A 27,535-nucleotide genomic window follows, 5' to 3' on the forward strand; every position below is an offset into this window, starting at 1 on the left:
CATAATCTCCCGCCTAGACTACTGCAACACCCTTCTCCATGGACTCCCAGCAAACACCCTCGCCCCCCTCCAGTCCACCCTAAACTGCGCTGCTCGCTTAATCCACCTCACCCCCCGATCTTCATCAGCTGCTCCCCTCTGCCAGTCCCTCCACTGGCTACCAATAGCCCAGCGAATTGAGTTCAAGCTACTAACGCTAACATACAAAGCCATCCACACCCTGTCCCCTCCATATATCTCTGACCTCATCCACAACCTGTCCCCTCCATATATCTCTGACCTCATCCTCACCTGTCCCCTCCATATATTTCTGACCTCATCTCCCGCTACCTGCCCACACGTAACCCCAGATCCTCCAATGACCTCCTTCTCCGCTCTGCTCTCATCCGCTCCTCACACAAACGTCTCCAAGACTTCTCCCGTGCATCCCCCATACTCTGGAACTCCTTACCACGACACATAAGACTGACCCCCACAATCACAAGAAGGCCCTGAAGACTCCCCTATTCAGGAAGGCCTACAACCTCCAATAACACTATCACCGCACCGCCATCTGTACAGTCTCCCCCTCTCCTTCTGTCTCTACCCCCTTCCCTCATAGATTGTAAGCCCTCGCGGGCAGGGCCCTCTACCCCACTGTGCCAGTCATTGTTTGTATTATATCTACCTGTATATTCTGTGTACTGTATGTAACTCCCGAATATAAAGCACCATGGAATTAATGGTGCTATATAAATAAATAATAATATTGCAAACATATCACTATACATATGGGCTTGCACCACCAGATCGTAAATATGAAATGTTACATGTAAATATAAAATTTCCTCATCAATGATATGACAAAAATGTTTCAAATCACGTCCCCCGCAACAGTAACAATTTAATAGGAGTTGTATAAATCCTGTGCCGTGAGCTCCCCCTAGTGGTCGGTACAGGCAGGAAGAAAATGACCATCTACCTGTAAGTAGGTAATGGAGCCCTGACCAAGGAAATGGCACGCAATACTCTGCTGTGACACCTAATATGACACTCCACTCTGCTACATATAATCCATAGAAGCAGAAACAAGGTTCCCCGCAGCGATGAATACAATATAAAGGCATTTATTTACAAAGGTAAGACATGTCAGTAAAGGCACAATGGCGGCCGATATTTACATTTATCACTAGATCATAAAAAATACCAAATTAAAATCGATTTTCGTCCTCTAAAAAAATCTCTGCAAATCTATTGCTTTACTTATCTTCAGTTAGATTACGTTCACTCCATTCACAGCCAAAGCTGCATCTACGTTTCTTACATATTCTAAGAGCTTGTAGGACATTACATGTCGCATAGTGGGAGACGTAGTGTATCAGCCATATAGGACTCTCTATACTGCCCTACATTATAGTATGTCAGCACCGGATTTATAACCTATGTAAGAGAGGACCAAGTATTTCTACCTCCGAATACCAATGAACAGATTAGATGGAGGATTAATGGGCATAGACGTGATTCTGGCCCTACTGCCCGTCCGCTGCTCAGAACTCATCTCCATATCTGTATATTACAGGCCGTATATGATGGGGTCTCCTCGGCTATACAGGGGGTTACTATTGGGACGGACAGTCATGTGACAGCCACAGAGTCCCCCAGGCTAATAGAGGGGCATAGTGGGGGACCCTATTCTAATGGCTGCCCTGTTGTCTTGTGGAGGGTGGCAGGTGTATCAGGAACGGTATGTGGCAGTATATATATAATATATATCATATATACTGCCCTCAATGCCAACTGTGAGTGCAAATCAATGGTGAATATTACTGGAAGGCAAGATAAAGGAAATGCGGTCCTGATCAGATAGGCAAAGGGTCGCAATGCCCATGATCCTCCTCTGGGGGCGCTATAGATATGAAACGTCCCTTATATGTGCTGTGCCCGCCATACTCTCTACCAGTTTCAGGCTGACTGGCGATTACGGTGATGCCGCCTCTGTGCCCGGTCTCTATCTACGCAGAAAGTCTGGTGTATTAGATGATCATGCTCCTTCCGCTCCTGGAACTGCCACGATCCTAAAAACAGAAAAAATATCTTCATGAATAAGGAAAAAAAAAAGTACAAAACCCATCAGTGTCACCTTAAAGGGCAAAACCATGTCACAGGTGAGCTTCCTCTGTATATGGATTAGACGTAGTGGAGTCAGAAACGTTGGGTAGAATCTGCAGATTTCAGGACTTTTCATTCCTTCAAGAGGAAGATTTGCCCCTCCCGGAGTGGGTGGGGTCTCCCTGCTGTGATGTAAGAGCTGTCCTGAGCCAATCACATGACTCAACTCTGCATCCCCTCCTCTGTAACCACAATTTTGTTTTACTCTAGATGGATTTCCTGCTATGGTAGTTGCAGGTTCTGAGCTCAGTGGATGGTCTCTGTATACTGACCTGCAGGTTCAGAGCTCAGTGGATGGTCTCTGCTTACTGACCTGAAGGTTCAGAGCTCAGTCAGTATTCTCTGCTTACTGACCTGCAGGCTCAGAGCTCAGTGGATGGTCTCTACTTACTAACCTGTAGGTTCAGAGCTCAGTGGATGGTCTCTGTATACTGACCTGCAGGTTCAGAGCTCAGTGGATGGTCTCTGCTTACTGACCTGAAGGTTCAGAGCTCAGTCAGTATTCTCTGCTTACTGACCTGCAGGTTGAGAACTCAGTGGGTGGTCTCTGCTTACTGACCTGCAGGTTGAAAGCTCAGTCGGTATTCTCTGCTTAGTGACCTGCAGGCTCAGTGGATGGTCTCTGCTTACTGACCTGCAAGTTCTGAGTTCAGTGGATGGTCTCTACTTACTAACATGCAGGTTCAGAGCTCAGTGGATGGTCTCTACTTACTAACATGCAGGTTCAGAGCTCAGTGGATGGTCTCTGTAAACTGACCTGCAGGTTGAGAGCTCAGTCGGTATTCTGTGCTTACTGACCTGCAGGTTCAGAGCTCAGTGGATGGTCTCTGCTTACTGACCTGCAGGTTCAGAGCTCGGTGGATATAACCTGTATATGGATATAACACTAACCTATTCTAACTACTTTCTGCTGTGATGTGAAAGCTGTGCCGTACGCTCTCAACCAATCACATATCTCCACTCCTTCCTCCCTGCCTATAATTTTAAACTACAACATGGCTCCAAAAAGGTATTAATCTTTAAAACTTAACTTTTACTAAGTAACAATGTTAAAAAAGTGCCCTATATTTTCCGGATACCCAAGTATCCTGTAGTGCACACACTAGTGCACACCTTCTACTGCTTCTACTTTGCTTACAGGCAGATGTGTCTGTTCAGTCACTGCCTCCTGCTTGATGTCCTAACTGTATCAGCAATCTCTCATCATGTTAGTTATGGGCACTGGTACTCAGGGCTTAACATGTAAAGTACCGTTGCCCACCATCACTGCATTATTCTTGGTTAGGGTGAAGTGTCTTTGACCTTACTCTGCTGAGAATTCCAGGATAAACACATATAGTATTGCTTCCTTCAGACCGCGCTGATTTTTGAGGCTGTGATGCCGATCGCTCTCTCTACAGATATACTGAACATACTGAATTGGCAGGTCACTGCCTCCTACAAGGTAAACACACTCCTATCCTATCTGATATTAGATCTGAGCCAGTTGTGCTGAAAAATACCTTAAAGTGATATTCCACCAGATACCTTACCAATGTCTGATCATTGGGGGTCAGAGTGCAATGTATCCCTGGGTATCTTACCGACTGTCTGACCGCAGCATTTCGCTTGTTTTTGCTCTTTCCTACGGTGATGTCCAGTGATTTGTAGCTGGGTGGTTTGTCCTCAGGCCACTCATACGACCTCGGACGCCTGTCTCTTCTGTCTCTGTAGTGACTGTCATCATCAGAGCTCCAGGAGTTGCGTTCACTTGGTGGAGAATGACTTCTCCGTCTTCGACCATGACGGTCGGGGCTCCCTCTCCTCCGGGATCTCTCAGGTGATCTTTGTCTGTCAGAGCTGTAGTTGGGTCGACCACGACGGTCATCATAGCCATGGCCATCGCTGGGGCTGGTTTGATCACGTCTACGAGGGGGCGAGAGGTCTCTCCTTGGACGGCCATCACTTGGGACATCTCTCCTATACCCAAGCGATCTGTCACTTCTCTGCCTGTCTCTTCCATCACTGCCGGCAGTGTAAGGGTCGTCCAGGGACTGGTTCCTCCTCCTGTCCGGACCATTCTCTAGTAGATCCCATGAATGGTGCCTTCGATGTTGGGAGGAGTTGCTGCTCCGATGGGAGTTGACGACATGTTCCACAATCGGAGGGAGCTGAATAATTCTACGCTCTACATCTCGTACCCCAACCCCCATCTCACTGAGGGACGACAACATGCTGGGGTGGTGGCTGGCTCCGCTGTAATGGTTGCCCCCAGGTAGAGGCTGTGCCGGGTTCAAGTTTTTTATTTCACTCTCTAGGAAATCCAGCATATGGTTGTTGGGTGGAGGATAGCTCGGCTGCCTGACCATGGGAAGGCTGTTCTGCTGGGAGAAGTCTACAAAATAGAAGCAGAGACAAATATTAACCCTATGAAGAAGGGCGGGTGTGGTCCTGCTCTCACAGCTGCAGGGTTTGCTACCAGCCTAAGAAACACTGTGTGCAAGCCTAACCGCAGAGTTCTCAGACTGCACCCACCTCGCTGGAGTAAAGGGTTCAGCTGATAAGACGAATGCTGAGAGCTGCGGTCGGCTCCGGCGTAGAAAGCCTTCTCCATCATCCACGGGGCGTGCGCCTGAACTTCCTTCATATATCGGTGCCGGGCAAGGGCTGCAAGAAGTAGAATACACAGCGAGAACATGAGAACAAGGCAGATGCACATCAGATTTATACTAGTCCACGGTTACAGCCACTGAAGAGGACGGAGATCAGAGTGAAAGTCAATCGGTCCGATACTGAGGAACAAAACTCCTTAGATAGGAGTCTCAGGAGATATAGGATTGTCTATAATGTTGGCTAATCTCTATACTGACATTGTTCAAACCTGTTTTCTTTGATATACCTGATTGTGGAGCTGCAAGTTCAGAGTTTAGTTGGAGCTCGATGCTTTTGCAGCTATAGACTTCACATAGTGAGTATTTTTGCTTGTGGAGCTGCAAGTTCAGAGCTCAGTGGGTTGTTCCCTGCTAATAGATCTGCGGGTTCAGAGCTTAGTTGGTGTTCCCTGCTTGTAGCCTCAGAGCACAGTAAGCATTTTCTACTCATGAAGCTACAAGATCAGGGCTCAGTGTGTTCCTACTTGAGTAGCTGCAGGTTCAGGGCTCAGTGGGCTGTTCCTACTTGGGTAGCTGCAGGTTCGGGGCTCAGTGTGTTCCTACTTTAGTAACTGCAGGTCCAGGGCTCAGTGGGCTGTTCCTGCTTCAGTAGCTGCAGGTTCGGGGCTCAGTGTGTTCCTACTTGAGTAGCTGCAGGTTCGGGGCTCAGTGTGTTCCTACTTGAGTAGCTGCAGGTTCGGGGCTCAGTGTGTTCCTACTGGAGTAGCTGCAGGTTCGGGGCTCAGTGTGTTCCTACTGGAGTAGCTGCAGGTTCAGGGCTCAGTGTGTTCCTACTGGAGTAGCTGCAGGTTCAGGGCTCAGTGTGTTCCTACTTGAGTAGCTGCAGGTTCGGGGCTCAGTGTGTTCCTACTGGAGTAGCTGCAGGTTCGGGGCTCAGTGTGTTCCTACTGGAGTAGCTGCAGGTTCAGGGCTCAGTGTGTTCCTACTGGAGTAGCTGCAGGTTCGGGGCTCAGTGTGTTCCTACTGGAGTAGCTGCAGGTTCGGGGCTCAGTGTGTTCCTACTTGAGTAGCTGCAGGTTCAGGGCTCAGTGTGTTCCTACTGGAGTAGCTGCAGGTTCGGGGCTCAGTGTGTTCCTACTTGAGTAGCTGCAGGTTCGGGGCTCAGTGTGTTCCTACTTGAGTAGCTGCAGGTTCAGGGCTCAGTGTGTTCCTACTGGAGTAGCTGCAGGTTCAGGGCTCAGTGTGTTCCTACTGGAGTAGCTGCAGGTTCGGGGCTCAGTGTGTTCCTACTTGAGTAGCTGCAGGTTCAGGGCTCAGTGTGTTCCTACTGGAGTAGCTGCAGGTTCGGGGCTCAGTGTGTTCCTACTTGAGTAGCTGCAGGTTCAGGGCTCAGCGTGTTCCTACTTGAGTAGCTACAGGTTCAGGGCTCAGCGTGTTCCTACTTGAGTAGCTGCAGGTTCGGGGCTCAGTGTGTTCCTACTGGAGTAGCTGCAGGTTCGGGGCTCAGTGTGTTCCTACTGGAGTAGCTGCAGGTTCAGGGCTCAGTGGGCTGTTCCTGCTTGAGTAGCTGCAGGTTCAGGGCTCAGTGTGTTCCTACTGGAGTAGCTGCAGGTTCGGGGCTCAGTGTGTTCCTACTTGAGTAGCTGCAGGTTCAGGGCTCAGTGGGCTGTTCCTACTTGGGTAGCTGCAGGTTCAGGGCTCAGTGGGCTGTTCCTACTGGAGTATCTGCAGGTTCAGGGCTCAGTGTGTTCCTACTTGAGTAGCTGCAGGTTCGGGGCTCAGTGTGTTCCTACTTGAGTAGCTGCAGGTTCAGGGCTCAGTGTGTTCCTACTGGAGTAGCTGCAGGTTCAGGGCTCAGTGGGCTGTTCCTACTTGAGTAGCTGCAGGTTCAGGGCTCAGTGGGCTGTTCCTACTTGAGTAGCTGCAGGTTCGGGGCTCAGCGTGTTCCTACTGGAGTAGCTGCAGGTTCAGGGCTCAGCGTGTTCCTACTGGAGTAGCTGCAGGTTCAGGGCTCAGTGTGTTCCTACTGGAGTAGCTGCAGGTTTGGGGCTCAGTGGGCTGTTCCTACTTGAGTAGCTGCAGGTTCGGGGCTCAGCGTGTTCCTACTGGAGTAGCTGCAGGTTCAGGGCTCAGCGTGTTCCTACTTGAGTAGCTGCAGGTTCGGGGCTCAGCGTGTTCCTACTGGAGTAGCTGCAGGTTCAGGGCTCAGCGTGTTCCTACTTGAGTAGCTGCAGGTTCAGGGCTCAGCGTGTTCCTACTTGAGTAGCTGCAGGTTCAGGGCTCAGCGTGTTCCTACTTGAGTAGCTGCAGGTTCAGGGCTCAGCGTGTTCCTACTTGAGTAGCTGCAGGTTCAGGGCTCAGCGTGTTCCTACTGGAGTAGCTGCAGGTTCAGGGCTCACTTCCCCGCTTATGCAGCTGACAGTTCAGAGCTCAGTTACAGTTGGCTGCTTATAGAGCTGCAGCTTCTGAGCCCAGTGGGTGTTCCCGCCATACTGCTGTCACTAACCATCCCTTTTCCCAATCCTATCAGTTTCCACACTCCGACTATAGATGCAGTTGGAGGGGTTACCCTTGCAGATCGGAAGGGGTTTGACCTGCTCTGTAACCATGGAGATGACTCAGTCCCCGCAAAGCCTCAGGAGATTTTACTTCAATATTATTTACAGATTCGCTTTCTATAAATTTTTAGGTGCACTGGAGCACAGAAACTAAATTATAAAGGAGGGGGCAACACAGTGGCTCAGTGGTTAGCACTGCAACCTTGCAGCACTGGAGTCCTGGGTTCGAATCCTGCCAAGGAGTTGTATGTTCTCCCCATGTTTACGTGGATTTCCTCCCATACTCCCTACTAATAGCGGCTCACAATCTAGATTAAAAAAAAACATTTGATTGATCTGCAAACCTGGTGATTAAAACTTCATTCACTACATCATGAAAAATATGTCTGAGTGATGAGATAGAAGCAGTTCATAAAGCCAGTGCTAGCAGTATGGTGCGGTATGGTGCAGTATGGGGTGGTATGGTGCAGTATGGGGTGGTATAATGTAGTATGGTGCAGTATGGGGTGGTGTGGTGCAGTATGGGGTGGTATGGTGCAGTATGGGGTGGTGTGGTGTAGTATGGGGTGGTATAGTGTAGTATGGTGCAGTATGGGGTGGTATGGTGTAGTATGGGGTGGTGTGGTGTAGTATGGGGTGGTATGGTGCAGTATGGGGTGGTATGGTGTAGTATGGGGTGGTGTGGTGTAGTATGGGGTGGTATGGTGCAGTATGGGGTGGTATGGTGCAGTATGGTGCGGTATGGTGCAGTATGGTGCGGTATGGGGTGGTATGGTGCAGTATGGTGCGGTATGGGGTGGTATGGTGCGGTATGGTGCAGTATGGAGTGGTATGTTGCAGTATGGGGTGGTAAGGTGCAGTATGGTGCAGTATGGGGTGGTATGGTGCAGTATGGGGTGGTGTGGTGCAGTATGGGGTGGTATGGTGCGGTATGGGGTGGTATGGTGCGGTATGGGGTGGTGTGGTGCAGTATGGAGTGGTATGTTGCAGTATGGGGTGGTAAGGTGCAGTATGGTGCAGTATGGGGTGGTATGGTGCAGTATGGGGTGGTGTGGTGCAGTATGGGGTGGTGTGGTGCGGTATGGTGCAGTATGGGGTAGTATGGTGCGGTATGGTGCAGTATGGGGTGGTATGGTGCGGTATGGGGTGGTGTGGTGCAGTATGGAGTGGTATGTTGCAGTATGGGGTGGTAAGGTGCAGTATGGGGTGGTAAGGTGCAGTATGGTGCAGTATGGGGTGGTATGGTGCAGTATGGGGTGGTGTGGTGCAGTATGGGGTGGTATGGTGCAGTATGGTGCAGTATGGGGTGGTATGGTGCAGTATGGTGCAGTATGGGGTGGTGTGGTGCAGTATGGGGTGGTATAGTGTAGTATGGTGCAGTATGGTGTAGTATGGTGCAGTATGGGGTGGTATAGTGCAGTATGGTGCAGTATGGGGTGGTGTGGTGCAGTATGGGGTGGTATAGTGTAGTATGGTGCAGTATGGTGTAGTATGGTGCAGTATGGGGTGGTGTGGTGCAGTATGGGGTGGTATAGTGTAGTATGGTGCAGTATGGGGTGGTATGGTGCAGTATGAGGTGGTATGGTGCAGTATGGGGTGGTATGGTGCAGTATGGTACAGTATGGGGTGGTGTGGTGCAGTATGGGGTGGTATAGTGTAGTATGGTGCAGTATGGGGTGGTATGGTGCAGTATGAGGTGGTATGGTGCAGTATGGGGTGGTATGGTGCAGTATGGGGTAGTATGGTGCAGTATGGGGTGGTGTGGTGCAGTATGGGGTGGTATAGTGTAGTATGGTGCAGTATGGTGTAGTATGGTGCAGTATGGGGTGGTATAGTGTAGTATGGTGCAGTATGGTGTAGTATGGTGCAGTATGGGGTGGTGTGGTGCAGTATGGGGTGGTATAGTGTAGTATGGTGCAGTATGGGGTGGTATGGTGCAGTATGAGGTGGTGTGGTGCAGTATGGGGTGGTATAGTGTAGTATGGTGCAGTATGGTGTAGTATGGTGCAGTATGGGGTGGTGTGGTGCAGTATGGGGTGGTATAATGTAGTATGGTGCAGTATGGGGTGGTATAGTGCAGTATGGGGTGGTATAGTGTAGTATGGTGCAGTATGGGGTGGTATGGTGTAGTATGGGGTGGTGTGGTGCAGTATGGGGTGGTATAGTGTAGTATGGTGCAGTATGGTGTAGTATGGTGCAGTATGGGGTGGTGTGGTGCAGTATGGGGTGGTATAATGTAGTATGGTGCAGTATGGGGTGGTATAGTGCAGTATGGGGTGGTATAGTGTAGTATGGTGCAGTATGGGGTGGTATGGTGTAGTATGGGGTGGTATGGTGCAGTATGGGGTGGTATGGTGCAGTATGGGGTAGTATGGTGCAGTATGGGGTGGTGTGGTGCAGTATGGGGTGGTATAGTGTAGTATGGTGCAGTATGGGGTGGTATGGTGCAGTATGGGGTGGTATGGTGCAGTATGGGGTAGTATGGTGCAGTATGGGGTAGTATGGTGCAGTATGGGGTGGTGTGGTGCAGTATGGGGTGGTATAGTGTAGTATGGTGCAGTATGGGGTGGTATGGTGCGGTATGGGGTGGTATGGTGCAGTATGGGGCGGTATAGTGTAGTATGGTGCAGTATGGGGTGGTATGGTGCAGTATGGGGTAGTATGGTGCAGTATGGGGTGGTGTGGTGCAGTATGGGGTAGTATGGTGCGGTATGGGGTGGTGTGGTGCAGTATGGGGTGGTGTGGTGCAGTATGGGGTGGTATAGTGTAGTATGGTGCAGTATGGTGTAGTATGGTGCAGTATGGGGTGGTATGGTGCAGTATGGTGTAGTATGGTGCAGTATGGTTCGGTACCTTCTTCCGGACAGCAGCATTTAGTTGGACAACAAGGGCAGCGGACGTGGCAGCAGCAGCAGTGAGGGCAGCACTGGCACCAGCATATAGAAATGAAGATCAATAGCAATATCCCTCCGAGAACGATGAACAGCACGGTCAGCCAATCTGTGGAAGAACACATGACACAAATCCTGATACATTAGCGCCCCCTAGTGGCTGCTGACAAGTATTTCCCATTTGAGATACTGTATGACCAGGACGGACATGTTCTCTTTGAATCCTTGTCTCCGGCTTTTCCTCCCCTAACCGCACAATAAGCAGAACAAACTGCAGCAGATTACACTTTTAACTCCTTGGTGACCTGTTGTGGGTCCGGAGCTGAGCCCATTACACAGCTGACCCCATCACAAGGCCGATGAACCCCTCAGAAGCTGCTGCCAATAGCAACCTGTGCCGTTATACAGAGGGTAAGGGGTTCCCTGTACCTGACAATCACCTCCCCCCCACCAGCCCACCCCATGGAGTACGACCCTAAAGCACATGGCAATGCAATAGGCAAGGGGCAAGAACGGGGTGGAATAAAACTTTAGGAAAACTTTTACAGATATAAAAAATAAATAAATTGTCCGTGTTCTTAACAAGAATCTGTCACCAAAAATAGCCCGTTTCTTTATATTTTTATGTCCAGCATATTCTTTTTTTTAAGTTTTCCATATCACTATCTTTATTTATAAATAATTACCACATTCTGCAATTTTCACTCTGGCCACTAAGCCTAATAGTAGACTGACACTTGCCAATTCTGTAGAGTTCTTTGCAGCAGTCATCTCACTTACGGCACAGGCACTATTGCAATAGAAGATAAAACCTCTATAGATATCACCACTGAAACATCATGACATCACTACTGCCAACAGATGATGTCACAGATTAGCTCCTCCCCCTCCCTGCACAGAACATGTCTACAAAACTCTGCCATAGGCCTCAAGGAGTCGGCTCCATGTAAAAACATGGCGACATTTCCTTTAAAGGGTTAAGACATAAATTACTGCAGAATATTTCACCCAATTACAAAACAGCGCTCAAAGGTGGGCGGTCCCTACAAATGCAACTTACGCAGGACGATCAGCTTGACTTCCTTATCACGGTCCCCGGACATGTCTCCTTGGGCCCCCACAGAGCAGAAGTAAACGCCATGATCCCACCACATGACCTCGCTGATGACCAGGTCGGCTTCTGCATAGGACAGAGAATCAGAGTCAGAATACAGGACTAGTGTGTACAGTAACGTAACGTACACCCCGGACACTGGACATTACACATCTACATAGAAACTATCACTATCTAGAATAGTGAGCGCAGCTCTGGAGTATAATACAGGATAAGTAATGTAATGTATGTACACAGTGACTGCACCAGCAGAATAGTGAGCGCAGCTCTGGGGTATAATACAGGATAAGTAATGTAATGTATGTACACAGTGACTGTACCAGCAGAATAGTGAGCGCAGCTCTGGAGTATAATACAGGATAAGTAATGTAATGTATGTACACAGTGACTGCACCAGCAGAATAGTGAGCGCAGCTCTGGGGTATAATACAGGATAAGTACTGTAATGTATGTACACAGTGACTGTACCAGCAGAATAGTGAGCGCAGCTCTGGTGTATAATACAGGATAAGTAATGTAATGTATGTACACAGTGACTGCACCAGCAGAATGGTGAGCGCAGCTCTGGAGTATAATACAGGATAAGTAATGTAATGTATGTACACAGTGACTGTACCGGCAGAATAGTGAGCGCAGCTCTGGAGTATAATACAGGATAAGTAATGTAATGTATGTACACAGTGACTGTACCAGCAGAATAGTGAGCGCAGCTCTGGAGTATAATACAGGATAAGTAATGTATGTACACAGTGACTGCACCAGAAGAATAGTGAGCGCAGCTCTGGGGTATAATACAGGATAAGTAATGTAATGTATGTACACAGTGACTGCACCAGCAGAATAGTGAGCGCAGCTCTGGAGTATAATACAGGATAAGTAATGTATGTACACAGTGACTGCACCAGAAGAATAGTGAGCGCAGCTCTGGGGTATAATACAGGATAAGTAATGTAATGTATGTACACAGTGACTGTACCAGCAGAATAGTGAGCGCAGCTCTGGGGTATAATACAGGATAAGTAATGTAATGTATGTACACAGTGACTGTACCAGCAGAATAGTGAGCGCAGCTCTGGGGTATAATACAGGATAAGTAATGTAATGTATGTACACAGTGACTGCACCAGCAGAATAGTGAGCGCAGCTCTGCAGTATAATACAGGATAAGTAATGTAATGTATGTACACAGGTCACTGTACCAGCAGAATAGTGAGCGCAGCTCTGGAGTATAATACAGGATAAGTAATGTATGTACACAGTGACTGCACCAGCAGAATAGTGAGCGCAGCTCTGAAGTATAATACAGGATAAGTAATGTAATGTATGTACACAGTGACTGCACCAGCAGAATAGTGAGCGCAGCTCTGGAGTATAATACAGGATAAGTAATGTAATGTATGTACACAGTGACTGTACCAGCAGAATAGTGAGCGCAGCTCTGGAGTATAATACAGGATAAGTAATGTAATGTATGTACACAGTGACTGTACCAGAAGAATAGTGAGCGCAGCTCTGGTGTATAATACAGGATAAGTAATGTAATGTATGTACACAGTGACTGCACCAGCAGAATAGTGAGCGCAGCTCTGGGGTATAATACAGGATAAGTAATGTAATGTATGTACACAGTGACTGTACCAGCAGAATAGTGAGCGCAGCTCTGGAGTATAATACAGGATAAGTAATGTAATGTATGTACACAGTGACTGCACCAGCAGAATAGTGAGCGCAGCTCTGGAGTATAATACAGGATAAGTAATGTATGTACACAGTGACTGTACCAGCAGAATAGTGAGCGCAGCTCTGGGGTATAATACAGGATAAGTAATGTAATGTATGTACACAGTGACTGCACCAGCAGAATAGTGAGCGCAGCTCTGCAGTATAATACAGGATAAGTAATGTAATGTATGTACACAGTGACTGTACCAGCAGAATAGTGAGCGCAGCTCTGGAGTATAATACAGGATAAGTAATGTAATGTATGTACACAGTGACTGTACCAGCAGAATAGTGAGCGCAGCTCTGGTGTATAATACAGGATAAGTAATGTAATGTATGTACACAGTGACTGCACCAGCAGAATAGTGAGCGCAGCTCTGGGGTATAATACAGGATAAGTAATGTAATGTATGTACACAGTGACTGTACCAGCAGAATAGTGAGCGCAGCTCTGGAGTATAATACAGGATAAGTAATGTAATGTATGTACACAGTGACTGTACCGGCAGAATAGTGAGCGCAGCTCTGGAGTATAATACAGGATAAGTAATGTAATGTATGTACACAGTGACTGCACCAGCAGAATAGTGAGCGCAGCTCTGGAGTATAATACAGGATAAGTAATGTATGTACACAGTGACTGCACCAGAAGAATAGTGAGCGCAGCTCTGGGGTATAATACAGGATAAGTAATGTAATGTATGTACACAGTGACTGTACCAGCAGAATAGTGAGCGCAGCTCTGGGGTATAATACAGGATAAGTAATGTAATGTATGTACACAGTGACTGCACCAGCAGAATAGTGAGCGCAGCTCTGCAGTATAATACAGGATAAGTAATGTAATGTATGTACACAGTGACTGTACCAGCAGAATAGTGAGCGCAGCTCTGGAGTATAATACAGGATAAGTAATATAATGTATGTACACAGTGACTGCACCAGCAGAATAGTGAGTGCAGCTCTGCAGTATAATACAGGATAAGTAATGTAATGTATGTACACAGTTACTGTACCAGCAGAATAGTGAGCGCAGCTCTGCAGTATAATACAGGATAAGTAATGTAATGTATGTACACAGTTACTGTACCAGCAGAATAGTGAGCGCAGCTCTGGAGTATAATACAGGATAAGTAATGTAATGTATGTACACAGTTACTGTACCAGCAGAATAGTGAGCTCAGCTCTGGAGTATAATACAGGATAAGTAATGTAATGTATGTACACAGTGACTGCACCAGCAGAATAGTGAGCGCAGCTCTGGAGTATAATACAGGATAAGTAATGTAATGTATGTACACAGTGACTGCACCAGCAGAATAGTGAGCGCAGCTCTGGAGTATAATACAGGATAAGTAATGTAATGTATGTACACAGTGACTGTACCAGCAGAATAGTGAGCGCAGCTCTGGAGTATAATACAGGATAAGTAATGTAATGTATGTACACAGTGACTGTACGAGCAGAATAGTGAGTGCAGCTCTGGAGTATAATACAGGATAAGTAATGTAATGTATGTACACAGTGACTGCACCAGCAGAATAGTGAGTGCAGCTCTGTAGTATAATACAGGATAAGTAATGTAATGTATGTACACAGTGACTGTACCAGCAGAATAGTGAGCGCAGCTCTGGAGTATAATACAGGATAAGTAATGTAATGTATGTACACAGTGACTGCACCAGCAGAATAGTGAGTGCAGCTCTGCAGTATAATACAGGATAAGTAATGTAATGTATGTACACAGTGACTGTACCAGCAGAATAGTGAGTGCAGCTCTGGGGTATAATACAGGATAAGTAATGTAATGTATGTACACAGTGACTGTACCAGCAGAATAGTGAGCGCAGCTCTGGAATAACTCTGATAAAAGGTAACAGAAGAAGAAAACAGAAGGACAGGACACAATAATGTCACCCACAAGCAGAACATAAATCCAGTAGTTCATGTGCTGAAACATAAAATAATAATGTAATAATACCCTACATACAGGACATATAACGCTTCCATATACTACACTCCTGTCCACCAGGTGGCGTCGCAGCCACTTCATTATTCTCACATATTTCGCCTGCCAGGCATCTGATTATTCGCGGCGCCGGCTTCCTGCCACTGCTCAGATTTCGTTATTGCTGGTAATTAATTACTAATCAGCTGTGTTGCCATGACTCCAGGAAGGGGGAAGATTTATAGATTTGAATTTATTAATTGCTTATTGACCCGGATTATCCCGAAGGTATGAACATGCGTAATTGAGGGACCTTATATAGACGGGGTTAAATTAACCGTAGTGAGAATGGAATCGGCTTAGCCACTAATGAAGCAAACACAAAACCTCGTTAGGGAGGAGACAAAGTACAAAGAAAAGGGAAATAAACAATCTTGGCTGTCGGCCGCAATTAAAGCAGCAGCGAGCGACGATCAGCATCCTACAGAGGAGCCAGGATGGAGGCCGAAAGAGAATGTACAACCACATTCACAGACATAACCCACTGCCTGCAGCCACCACTAGGGGGAGCTTAAGAACACACTGCATACAGTTCTATGTATTATCACTGAGCGCCCCCTAGTGGTGATATAATGTGATGCAAACAGTCACAGGAGTGACAATGACATGTGTATACGTAACAGGGGCAAACCTAAAGAGGGGGACCGTGGGGTATGTGCCCGAAAAGTGAGAGGAGGAACACAATGCTCTTCATACAAAGGTGCAACCCCTGGTATAAAGGTGGGTATAGGCCTTATATATTAGGGGTCCTGCTGTAACGGAGACTCCCTGTCCTCTCCCTGACATTACCTATGTTGTAATATATACATCAGTCAGTAAATTAGATTAACATATATATATAGATAGATAGATAGATAGATAGATAGATAGATAGGATACATTCCCTTTAAGTGAAGGAGTCAAATGAGAATTAAAAGTGTGCTGTAATTCATCCTCTGGCCTCTTGGTGGCGGCATTATTTATCTCACCAAGCAAAGTCCAACATAAGACAATTAGGAGCCATTAATAATGTAATGTGTCTGTAATTCTATACGTCCTCCAGCACTATACACACTGTATACAGCCCCACCACTATATACATTGTATACAGACTCCGAAATTATTTATTTATGTGAAGTCAGGTTGGTAGGGCCACAATATGACTGGCCTTTAACACTACACAACTTCCTTAGCTAAGAGGTTCTGCAGCAGAGGAGATCAGATACACTTTATGGCATATAAAGGTCAGAGGACTGTAGGAGGGCGGGGGAGGCAATATGGAGGGGGGGGCTCAACTAAAAGGTCATGTTAATGATTCTCCATTAATGGCAGAGAACGCCGCGAGAAACATGGAGTCACTGCAACAAATAGCACAAGGCTGCAAAGTCATAGGGTTACCCAGAAGGTCATGTGTCACCCCCTCTGCACCCCTCTTATATACAAGACTATAACTATTATAATACTGCTCCTATGTATAAGAATATAACTACTATAATACTACCTCCTATGTACAAGAATATAACTACTATAATACTACTCCTATGTACAAGAATATAACTACAATAATACTGCTCCTATGTACAAGAATATAACTACTATAATACTGCCTCCTATGTACAAGAATATAACTACTATAATACTACCTCCTATGTACAAGAATATAACTACTATAATACTGCTCCTATGTACAAGAATATAACTACTATAATACTACCTCCTATGTACAAGAATATAACTACAATAATACTGCTCCTATGTACAAGAATATAACTACTATAATACTACCTCCTATGTAGAAGAATATAACTACTATAATACTACTCCTATGTACAAGAATATAACTACTATAATACTACTCCTATGTACAAGAATATAACTACTATAATACTACTCCTATGTACAAGAATATAACTACTATAATACTACCCCCTATGTACAAGAATATAACTACTATAATACTACTCCTATGTACAAGAATATAACTACTATAATACTACCTCCTATGTACAAGAATATAACTACTATAATACTACTCCTATGTACAAGAATATAACTACTATAATACTACCTCCTATGTACAAGAATATAACTACTATAATACTACCTCCTATGTACAAGAATATAACTACTATAATACTACTCCTATGTACAAGAATATAACTACTATAATACTACTCCTATGTACAAGAATATAACTACTATAATACTACTCCTATGTACAAGAATATAACTACTATAATACTACTCCTATGTACAAGAATATAACTACTATAATACTGCTCCTATGTACAAGAATATAACTACTATAATACTACTCCTATATACAATATAACTACTATAATACTACCTCCTATGTACAAGAATATAACTACTATAATACTACTCCTATGTACAAGAATATAACTACTATAATACTACTCCTATGTACAAGAATATAACTACTATAATACTACCCCCTATGTACAAGAATATAACTACTATAATACTACTCCTATGTACAAGAATATAACTACTATAATACTACCTCCTATGTACAAGAATATAACTACTATAATACTACCTCCTATGTACAAGAATATAACTACTATAATACTACTCCTATGTACAAGAATATAACTACTATAATACTACTCCTATGTACAAGAATATAACTACTATAATACTACTCCTATGTACAAGAATATAACTACTATAATACTACTCCTATGTACAAGAATATAACTACTATAATACTACTCCTATGTACAAGAATATAACTACTATAATACTACCCCCTATGTACAAGAATATAACTACTATAATACTACTCCTATGTACAAGAATATAACTACTATAATACTACCTCCTATGTACAAGAATATAACTACTATAATACTACCTCCTATGTACAAGAATATAACTACTATAATACTACTCCTATGTACAAGAATATAACTACTATAATACTACTCCTATGTACAAGAATATAACTACTATAATACTACTCCTATGTACAAGAATATAACTACTATAATACTACTCCTATGTACAAGAATATAACTACTATAATACTGCTCCTATGTACAAGAATATAACTACTATAATACTACTCCTATATACAATATAACTACTATAATACTACTCCTATGTACAAGAATATAACTACTATAATACTACTCCTATGTACAAGAATATAACTACTATAATACTACCTCCTATGTACAAGAATATAACTACTATAATACTACTCCTATGTACAAGAATATAACTACTATAATACTACTCCTATGTACAAGAATATAACTACTATAATACTACTCCTATGTACAAGAATATAACTACCATAATACTGCTCCTATGTACAAGAATATATCTACTATAATACTACTCCTATGTACAAGAATATAACTACTATAATACTACTCCTATGTACAAGAATATAACTACTATAATACTACTCCTATGTACAAGAATATAACTACTATAATACTACTCCTATGTACAAGAATATAACTACTATAATACTACTCCTATATACAAGAATATAACTACTATAATACTACCTCCTATGTACAAGAATATAACTACTATAATACTACTCCTATGTACAAGAATATAACTACTATAATACTACCCCCTATGTACAAGAATATAACTACTATAATACTACTCCTATGTACAAGAATATAACTACTATAATACTACCTCCTATGTACAAGAATATAACTACTATAATACTGCTCCTATGTACAAGAATATAACTACTATAATACTACTCCTATGTACAAGAATATAACTACTATAATACTACCTCCTATGTACAAGAATATAACTACTATAATACTGCTCCTATGTACAAGAATATAACTACTATAATACTACTCCTATATACAAGAATATAACTACTATAATACTACCTCCTATGTACAAGAATATAACTACTATAATACTGCTCCTATGTACAAGAATATAACTACTATAATACTACTCCTATGTACAAGAATATAACTACTATAATACTACCTCCTATGTACAAGAATATAACTACTATAATACTACTCCTATATACAAGAATATAACTACTATAATACTACTCCTATGTACAAGAATATAACTACTATAATACTGCTCCTATGTACAAGAATATAACTACTATAATACTACTCCTATGTACAAGAATATAACTACTATAATACTACCTCCTATGTACAAGAATATAACTACTATAATACTACCTCCTATGTACAAGAATATAACTACTATAATACTACTCCTATGTACAAGAATATAACTACTATAATACTACTCCTATATACAAGAATATAACTACTATAATACTACCTCCTATGTACAAGAATATAACTACTATAATACTACTCCTATGTACAAGAATATAACTACTATAATACTACTCCTATATACAAGAATATAACTACTATAATACTACTCCTATGTACAGGAATATAACTACTATAATACTGCTCCTATGTACAATAATATAACTACTATAATACTACTCCTATGTACAAGAATATAACTACTATAATACTGCCCCTATATATAAGAATATAAGTACGGTACTATAATTCTGCAGTAGTACTAATAATAATAATACTATATCCCCCGCCCTCGCTGGTACTCACTGTTCTGTATGGTGATCTTCCTCTGCCTGTATTCGATGCCCAGTATAGGCTCATTTTGCCCCCGTTTCTCGATGACGGTGCGCACTTCCCTCTGCTTGTCGTTGCAGTCATTGGTTGGATCTTGGCTCATACTTAAAGCCGCCTGATATGCTGAGAAGTAGAGAAAGGTGTTAAGAATTTTTAGTTGCTTTAATATGGAAGATTCAGAGTCTAGGAAAGCTGGGTGACTATCTGTAGAGGAGATGACGGCATTAGTGTAGAGGGTATCACTTACAAGACGAGTAGTAGTCAAAGATGGGGTCTTTGCAGAAGGACTTGTAGACCCAGGTGACGGATACATCCTGGATCTGCGCGGACGTGGTGTATTCACACTTGAGTACGATGGTGGAGAATAACATTGTATATCGCTGAGTGTCCTGAACCACGACCTGAAGAGCCAGACATCCTGGAAGACAAAGGAGTAACCAGTTACAGATCAGCAGCCATTTTGCAGATGAGAATTAGTACCTAAGAGCCGGGGCCCGACTAATTACCATAGGTGACGGCAGTCTACAATATATTCACAATGGCTCCTGGTGTGATTCTTAGTCACGTGTTACGGCGTCTGATCATGTGACTATAGAAATATCACATGCTGTCAGATAAACGCCGCTTGTTATTGTAGAGGTGAAGTCCACGTGTTGCCGTTGCGATCATCGCATTCCCTAAGGCGCGGCCATGACTCAGACTCATTGCTGCTGATCCGGTCATTAGGTTAACAGGTCATTAATGGTGTAAGTCATCGGAGCGGTGTAAATACTACATGATGTATACCGCCGCCTGAAAGGGGACCTCCACTAACAATAAAGGAGCTTCCCAAGGTGACATCTTCAGGTGTAGACGCCTCTGTAAGACAGAAGGGCCGGTGGATCTGAAAAGGAGGTTTCCCCCTCGAAACGCGTCATCTTTGTACCACTTCTAATAACCACGTGAATACGTATGTCGTGCGGCCATCTTCCCTATATCTAATACTGCTGAGGTCTGAACCTGCAAGCCTGGGTAGTCTAGACCTGCAGCACTTCCTGGGATTAGGACCGCCCACATTGCACTTAACATCTAATTTGCATATTGAAAAAGATCCTTTTTTACACAGAAACTGGCTGAGGCAAAAAAAAACAAAAAAAAAACGCCAGTCCTTCTATTCCCTGCGCTGGTAAACTGGTGTCAATCATTATAAATATGGCGGGGCCACCATGTAACGTAATCCGCACCACGTGTAACTACGCTTAAGGTTTACGTGGGCGCGGTATAATTTGCTGAGGAATTTGAGGCGATATTCCTTTCCAAAAATCGTCCTTTTGGACCACCATCGGCTGACCTTGGCTTTTCGCCATTTTGGCAATTAGGGCCATATACAACGGAACCAACCAAGCGTGAGGAATCGTGTCGCGGTTTCTGCGGCGATTCAGTCGTGGAAAACACAGGAAGATCAAGCAGGACTCTACGAAATCTCCATCTTGCATCCCAATGAAACAGATTTGGGTCCGTTTTTTAGAGAGGGTTTTGGCCGCCTCAAATTCTTCTCCAAATAACGCTGTGTGTACGGAGCCCAAAATATAAAGCAAGAATATCGGATAATCTGCCCCTCAGGTCCGGAGGCGTCACCACTACTTGTATTCGTGCGGACAACAATGACGCGACTACCCCGGCTCTGCTATATCTTATATACACTCTTGTCAGTCACCACCGCAGCGCTCTACGCCTATATACACACACGTCATTTTTCATGACCCCATAGAAAGGTTATATAATCCGTTCGCTGCCTCGCCGGCGCAGATATCGCTAAGTAACTTTGCTTTACCTGATAAAGATACCGCCTGCCGATAACAACACAAAACCGCCGCCAATGTCAACACTGAGGCCAAATAAGAGTATATACTGCCACACGAGCTCTGGTCTCAGCCAATATGGCCACCACTATAGCGCCCACGGGGAGGTTGCTACCCAGCTTTCCTTGACTCCTGCATGGTGGCGCCATAAAGCATGCAACGGGGCACGGTGTGACAACCAAGAGCCTTCCAAAATGGCAGCTGTTCAAGGAGACACTTCCAATATCCCTTGAAATGTCTAGAGACGATCCCTCTGATAGGAGCATTTTATTTTCCGTAAGTCTTCTGCTACCTGGAAACCGTCAGCAAGCTGATCTAGTATTCCTATGAAGTGTCTGGATTTAGTACGGCCTGTGGGCTCATGAACCCGTCAAGGCTGCTGTTCCTACCCGGCGGCCATCTTTACAGTGGTACATGAGGTATTCCCACACTTTTCCTCAGGGCTGCTCATTGTCACCTCATGAAGTAGCCCGCCGGAGACCGGAGCAAACAGCACGCCGCCGGGACTTACTAGGTTTGGCCCCATCTATAGCGCAAGGGCCACAATCACTTGACATGTTATATTACATTCTGGATTATCGGACGCCATTTTGAATGTTTTTCAGGTACTAAAGGAGACTCCACCAAGATGGGGTAAAATCCATTCAGCTCTGACTGTGGTAAGTAACCTCCATTATGCAATACAGTTGCCCACAGCAACCAACTACAGATCAGCCGCCATTTTGTATGTGAGAGAAAATGAAAGCAATGGCAACCCGCTGTGTACATTGGTGTCAAACATGGCTCCTGCTGCGCGGTCACGTCCTGTAATGTCTGACTAAGAGATTAACCCGTGTATATTCCCCATCATTAAATATCACTTCTTGTCAGATCGGACGCCGCTTCTGTGTCCACGTGCCGCCATTACGATTACGATCTTTTCAGTCCTTAAAATGCGGCCATAATTCGCCCTCGTTACCGCTGATCCGGTCATTAGGTTAACAGGTCATTAAAAAAGTATGCGACAGGATTCCTCCGAGCGGTGTAAAAACAAACACGTGAAGGACGCAACCGCACCGGCAGACGTCTGAGGCTTAAAGGGGAAGTGCAGCGTAAAGAAATACATATCCAATGTGACATACATTCAGGACGTTGCCTAATAACAGGTGCCAGAATACACGGGTGACTACTCTAGACCCCCCCGGATACTATAGAAAGGGGTGTGGTCACAACACAGCCTGGGAACATAGAAAGAAAAGATGGCCGCCACTTCGAATCAGGATTTCAAGAGAGGATTTCAAGGACGGAAAGGGAACCCGCGCACCCTCAGAATAAATAAACCCCCAGTAAGAATAACTTGCCGTCTTCTATCTCTTAGTTCTGTCTGCAGGAAAGCTGGGTAACTATTAATAATATCTTCAGGTTGTCACCCAGCTTTCCCAGAGTCCTGAAAGTCACTTTTAGAAACCCGTTCTCTTCCATATAGTGGATAACATCTCTGAATAGCTATTTCCTATCTGTACCTGTACCTAGAAAAGCTGGGTAGTCATACAGTCATCATTACAGCTCGCAGAGGTCGTCACCCAGCTTTCTCAGGGTCCTGAATGTCAGTTTTCCCAAGTCCTAGGATTCCTTTTCTATAAAGTTGGTAAATTTCCACATCGCTGAGCGACGACAGTCATCCTAGTTTACGGAGATTATTACTCATCTTTCCCACAGCTCTGAATGGCAATCATCCTAAGTATACGGCTACAGACCTACCACTAGATTTACCGTACAGGATTTCTTTCCATAAATTTGCCGTAATAGTCGCCCCTCCCCCCAAACACTGACTGTCCCTGAGGTCATCTCTCTTATAAAAAGGGAATGGCAACTTTAGCTGTCACCCAACTTTCCCAGAGCCCTGACATTCACCTCTTGAAATGTTTACTATTTCATCCTTACCTCATTTCTTCGCTGCATCAGTCACTAGAATAGCTGAATAACACTACAGTCACCATTACAGCTCGCAGAGGTGGTCACCCAGCTTTCCCAGAGACCTGAAGGGAAATTCTGCCCATGCATCTCTCTCACTGCTGTCATGCTGCACCGTTGGCTCGTAGTTTTTTCTTACTTACATTACACGTCTTATACAAATTGAATGAAAACTTAGGATGTCACCCAGCTTTTCCAGAGACCTGAACGGCAGTTTTCTAAAGTCGTCCTCTTCTGGAAAGTCAATAACATTTCCATATAACTAATTGTTGGATTTTTCTGTTTTAAGGAATTCTGGGTGACAATGAATACAGCCATCAGTCCAGCTCTCAGGGGTCATCACCCAGCTTTTCCAGAGTCCTGAGCTGCAGTTCTGCCTATTTATACAGTAATGTATCTCTCACATCCATCTTGTCTGCTCTTATCTCAGATTTGCTGATGCCCCCCCCCCCCCGATTTTCCATGAAGTTATACGTCTTACAAAAAGACAACTTTAGCTGTCACCCAACTTTCCCAGAGCCCTGACATTCACCTTTTGAAACTCATCCTCTTCTGTAAAATTTGTACAATTTCATTTTTACCATTTCTTCGCTGCATCAGTCACTACAATAGCTGAATAACAATACAGCCATCATTACAGCTCGCAGAGGTGGTCACCCAGCTTTCCCAGAGACCTGAAGGGAAATTCTGCCCACGCATCTCTCTCACTGCTGTCATGCTGCGCCATTGGCTTGTAGTTTTTTTCCTACTGACATTACACTTCTTATGAAAACTTAGGATGTCACCCAGCTTTTCCAGAGACCTGAACGGCAGCTTTCTAAAGTCGTCCTCTTCTGGAAAGTCAATAACATTTCCATAGAACTATTTCTTAGATTTTTCTGTTTTAAGGAATTCTGGGTTACAAGTAATAGCCGTCAGTCCAGCTCTCAGGGGTCCTCACCCAGCTTTCCCAGAGTCCTGAGCTGCAGCCCTGCCTAGTTATACAGTAATGTATCTCTCACATCCATCTTGTCTGCTCTTATCTCAGATTTGCTGACGTCCCCCCCCCCCCTTCTGATTTTCCATGAAGTTATACTTCTTACAAAAAAACAACTTTGGACGTCACCCAGCTTTTCCAGGGACCTTAACGTCAGTTTTCTGAAGTCGTCCTGTTCTGTAAAGTCAATAAATTTTGGCATATAACCATTTACTAATTCTGTCTGTTTTAAGGAAAGCTGGGTGACAATAGGGTCATCATTCCCTTTCCCATTATCACCCAGCTTTCCCAGAGACCTGAACATCAGCTTTCCAAAGTCGACCTCTTCTGTAAATTCAATAAAAGTTGCCACATAACCAGTTTCTTCTATCTCTAGGAAAGCTGGGTGAAATGTAATAACCTGGGAGCTGGAATGATGCGTGTATCACCCAGCTTTCCCAGAGACCTGAATGTCAGGTTTCAAACGTCGACCTCTTCCATATGGTTGTGGTAAAGTTTCCATTTAACCATTTGTTTAATTCTGTTTCTAGGAAAGCTGGGTGACAATTACTACAAGTGGTGATCACCCAGCTTTCCCAGACCCCTGACTTCCAGATAGTTACACACCAGTACATAACGTTTCCGCCCCCCCGAGCTGATGAATCGTCTCCTTTCACCTGCCCGCCGCTGAGCACACAGGGCTTGGACGCAGCGTCGCCCATTCCGTGATGTAACGCGGCGCACGCGGGGAATGAAAGCTCCATTCATGGCCAATCCACAAGAAAACAACTTGTTCCTGTCAGAAAGAGGAGTGTGAAAACGTGTGCGGGAGCGCCGGTCACAAGACGCGGCACCACAAGCTCCAGCACACCCTGACAGAACTCAGACCACCGGCACCATGGTCCAGGCCGGGCCTTCGCACAGCTGAGGGTTTGTTACAATGGCGTCCAGTCTAGAAAAAGTCGCCTGAGACCGAAATCCGTATCTCGAGGACACGTCACCAATATATGGGGGGGGGGGGGGGGAGTCTGACAGCTGTGACCCCACAAGGTCACCAAAATAAAGCGGCAGCAGCACTAGGGAGGCACGGTGATTCTGGGCAGATGACGCCAAATGGCACAAAAGTTGCACATCTGCGATTTCTGAGGTACAATTTGGCGGTTAGGTTGGGACTATACGGCGAAATCTGCACGTGTAACACATCACATGACCACAGAACGCCGTGTCCCCCTGCGCAAGTTCGACTGTTAAAGGTACAGTTTGGCGGTTACGTTGGTTCTACATGGCGATTTTTGGATGCAACTCATATCACATGACCGAAAGTGGAGGTTTGACTGCTGTGACCCGCAAAGATCACGGCCGTGACGCTAGCACAACATGGTGTCTTTGGTCACGTCAACAAGGCGCACAAAAGTTGTGCATCTGCTGTTACACGATTTGGCGGTGAGGTTGACGCTACACGGTGACTTCTAGGTATGATCCAAGATGGCGGTCTGACTGTTTGCCTCCAACATATGCTAGTGGCAACGGCGACTGGTCACATGACACCAAGTCTTACCAAACCCGCTGTTGTGTGACTATACAGGTGCGATTTGGCGGTTAGGTTGGGGTGACATGGCGATTTGTGGACGTAACGGATACGAAATGACCGTCATGGGGCGTCAGATGTCGCAGGGTGTCATGGCGATATTTAGCCATAGAAAAATCGCCAATATCCCCCAGCCTTAAAACCTAAAAAAAAAAAACAACACGCGGGCCACTCGGCGATGTTCACACACGACCGGGATTTAGTGAACCAAATCCTGCGAACTATGACACAATATCACAGGGCGTCATGGCGAGCTTCATGTCACGTGACCAAAATCGCAGTGTCGTCCGTAAAGGCAAGGTCGTCACTACGCACAAAAACTGCCGCCGTAACGCTGCGCCATTCAGGCCGAGGCTCCTCGAAGGTTTCTAATAGACGGTAAAATGGCGACTTTATTGTGTGACAAAGCGAGGGATCGGTCCGCGGCGTGAGGTGTAATTTAACCCCGCGTTTCAGGCCAGTTTCGATGGCGGTTTTTCAGGTCATGGGGTAACCGCGTGACAGGTGGAGATTTATTGTTTTTACACATTTTTCTTTGTAAGCAGTCGCAGCTTTGCGGCAATATGTGAGAGATGAGGCCGCACCGGAGCGCCCACAATGCCCCGCGCACACAGGTGTCTCAGGAGGAAGCCCCTCCCCCCCTCACCTGCGCCAGGTGTATACGCGCAGGCGCACTGCTCTCCCCATAACAAGCCCACCTGCCGACCCCCGAGCGCCCCCCACTGACCTGCGCACAACCAACTCCATAGCAACAGCTGCACCTGCGCAGCCATGGCGGGGCGTCCTGCTCCTTGTAGTCCTCCTCAGGTGTCTCCTCCTCCAGCCTCAGCCGCCCGACACCTCCATGTACAGACACCCGGACACCCGAAACTTCAGCAACAGGCAGGAACCTGCTCCCCTCCCCCAGATACTGGCAGAGCCAGGGTGACACAACAGCGCCCCTCCCCGGGCTACACCCCGCCCCCAGAGCAAGCCTCCGACCTGCTCTCATCCACTGGCTGCGTGCAGAACATTGCACCGGGAGGAGAGCACCTGCAGAGCATTACACAGGGAGGACTGCACCTGCAGAGCATTGCACCGAGAGGAGAGCACCTGCAGAGCATTGCACCGGGAAGACTGCACCTGCAGAGCATTGCACCGAGAGGAGAGCACCTGCAGAGCATTACACAGGGAGGACTGCACCTGCAGAGCATTGCACCGAGAGGAGAGCACCTGCAGAGCATTGCACCGGGAAGACTGCACCTGCAGAGCATTGCACCGAGAGGAGAGCACCTGCAGAGCATTACACAGGGAGGACTGCACCTGCAGAGCATTGCACCGAGAGGAGAGCACCTGCAGAGCATTGCACCGAGAGGAGAGCACCTGCAGAGCATTGCACCGGGAGGAGAGCACCTGCAGAGCATTACACAGGGAGGACTGCACCTGCAGAGCATTGCACCGAGAGGAGAGCACCTGCAGAGCATTGCACCGAGAGGAGAGCACCTGCAGAACATTGCACCGAGAGGAGTACACCTGCAGAGCATTACAATGAGGACAGC

The 27,535-nt window shown here is 45.5% G+C and overlaps 1 protein-coding gene across 1 annotated transcript; it reads right to left on the reverse strand.

The window, feature by feature from the left end:
- Positions 1–1,211: 1,211 nt before the first annotated feature.
- ILDR1 (immunoglobulin like domain containing receptor 1) lies at positions 1,212–26,885 on the reverse strand. Its single transcript, XM_075262517.1, has 8 exons — positions 26,725–26,885; positions 19,908–20,078; positions 19,634–19,783; positions 11,249–11,368; positions 10,151–10,297; positions 4,663–4,794; positions 3,732–4,522; positions 1,212–2,054 (listed from the first exon to the last, which is right to left on the reverse strand). Exons 1-8 carry the CDS (start codon positions 26,768–26,770, stop codon positions 2,013–2,015), a joined length of 1,599 nt encoding a protein of 532 aa, XP_075118618.1. The 5' UTR covers positions 26,771–26,885; the 3' UTR covers positions 1,212–2,012.
- Positions 26,886–27,535: the final 650 nt, after the last annotated feature.

Source organism: Leptodactylus fuscus, chromosome 2 (assembly GCF_031893055.1).
Source record: "Leptodactylus fuscus isolate aLepFus1 chromosome 2, aLepFus1.hap2, whole genome shotgun sequence".
NCBI classification, from domain to species: domain Eukaryota; kingdom Metazoa; phylum Chordata; class Amphibia; order Anura; family Leptodactylidae; genus Leptodactylus; species Leptodactylus fuscus.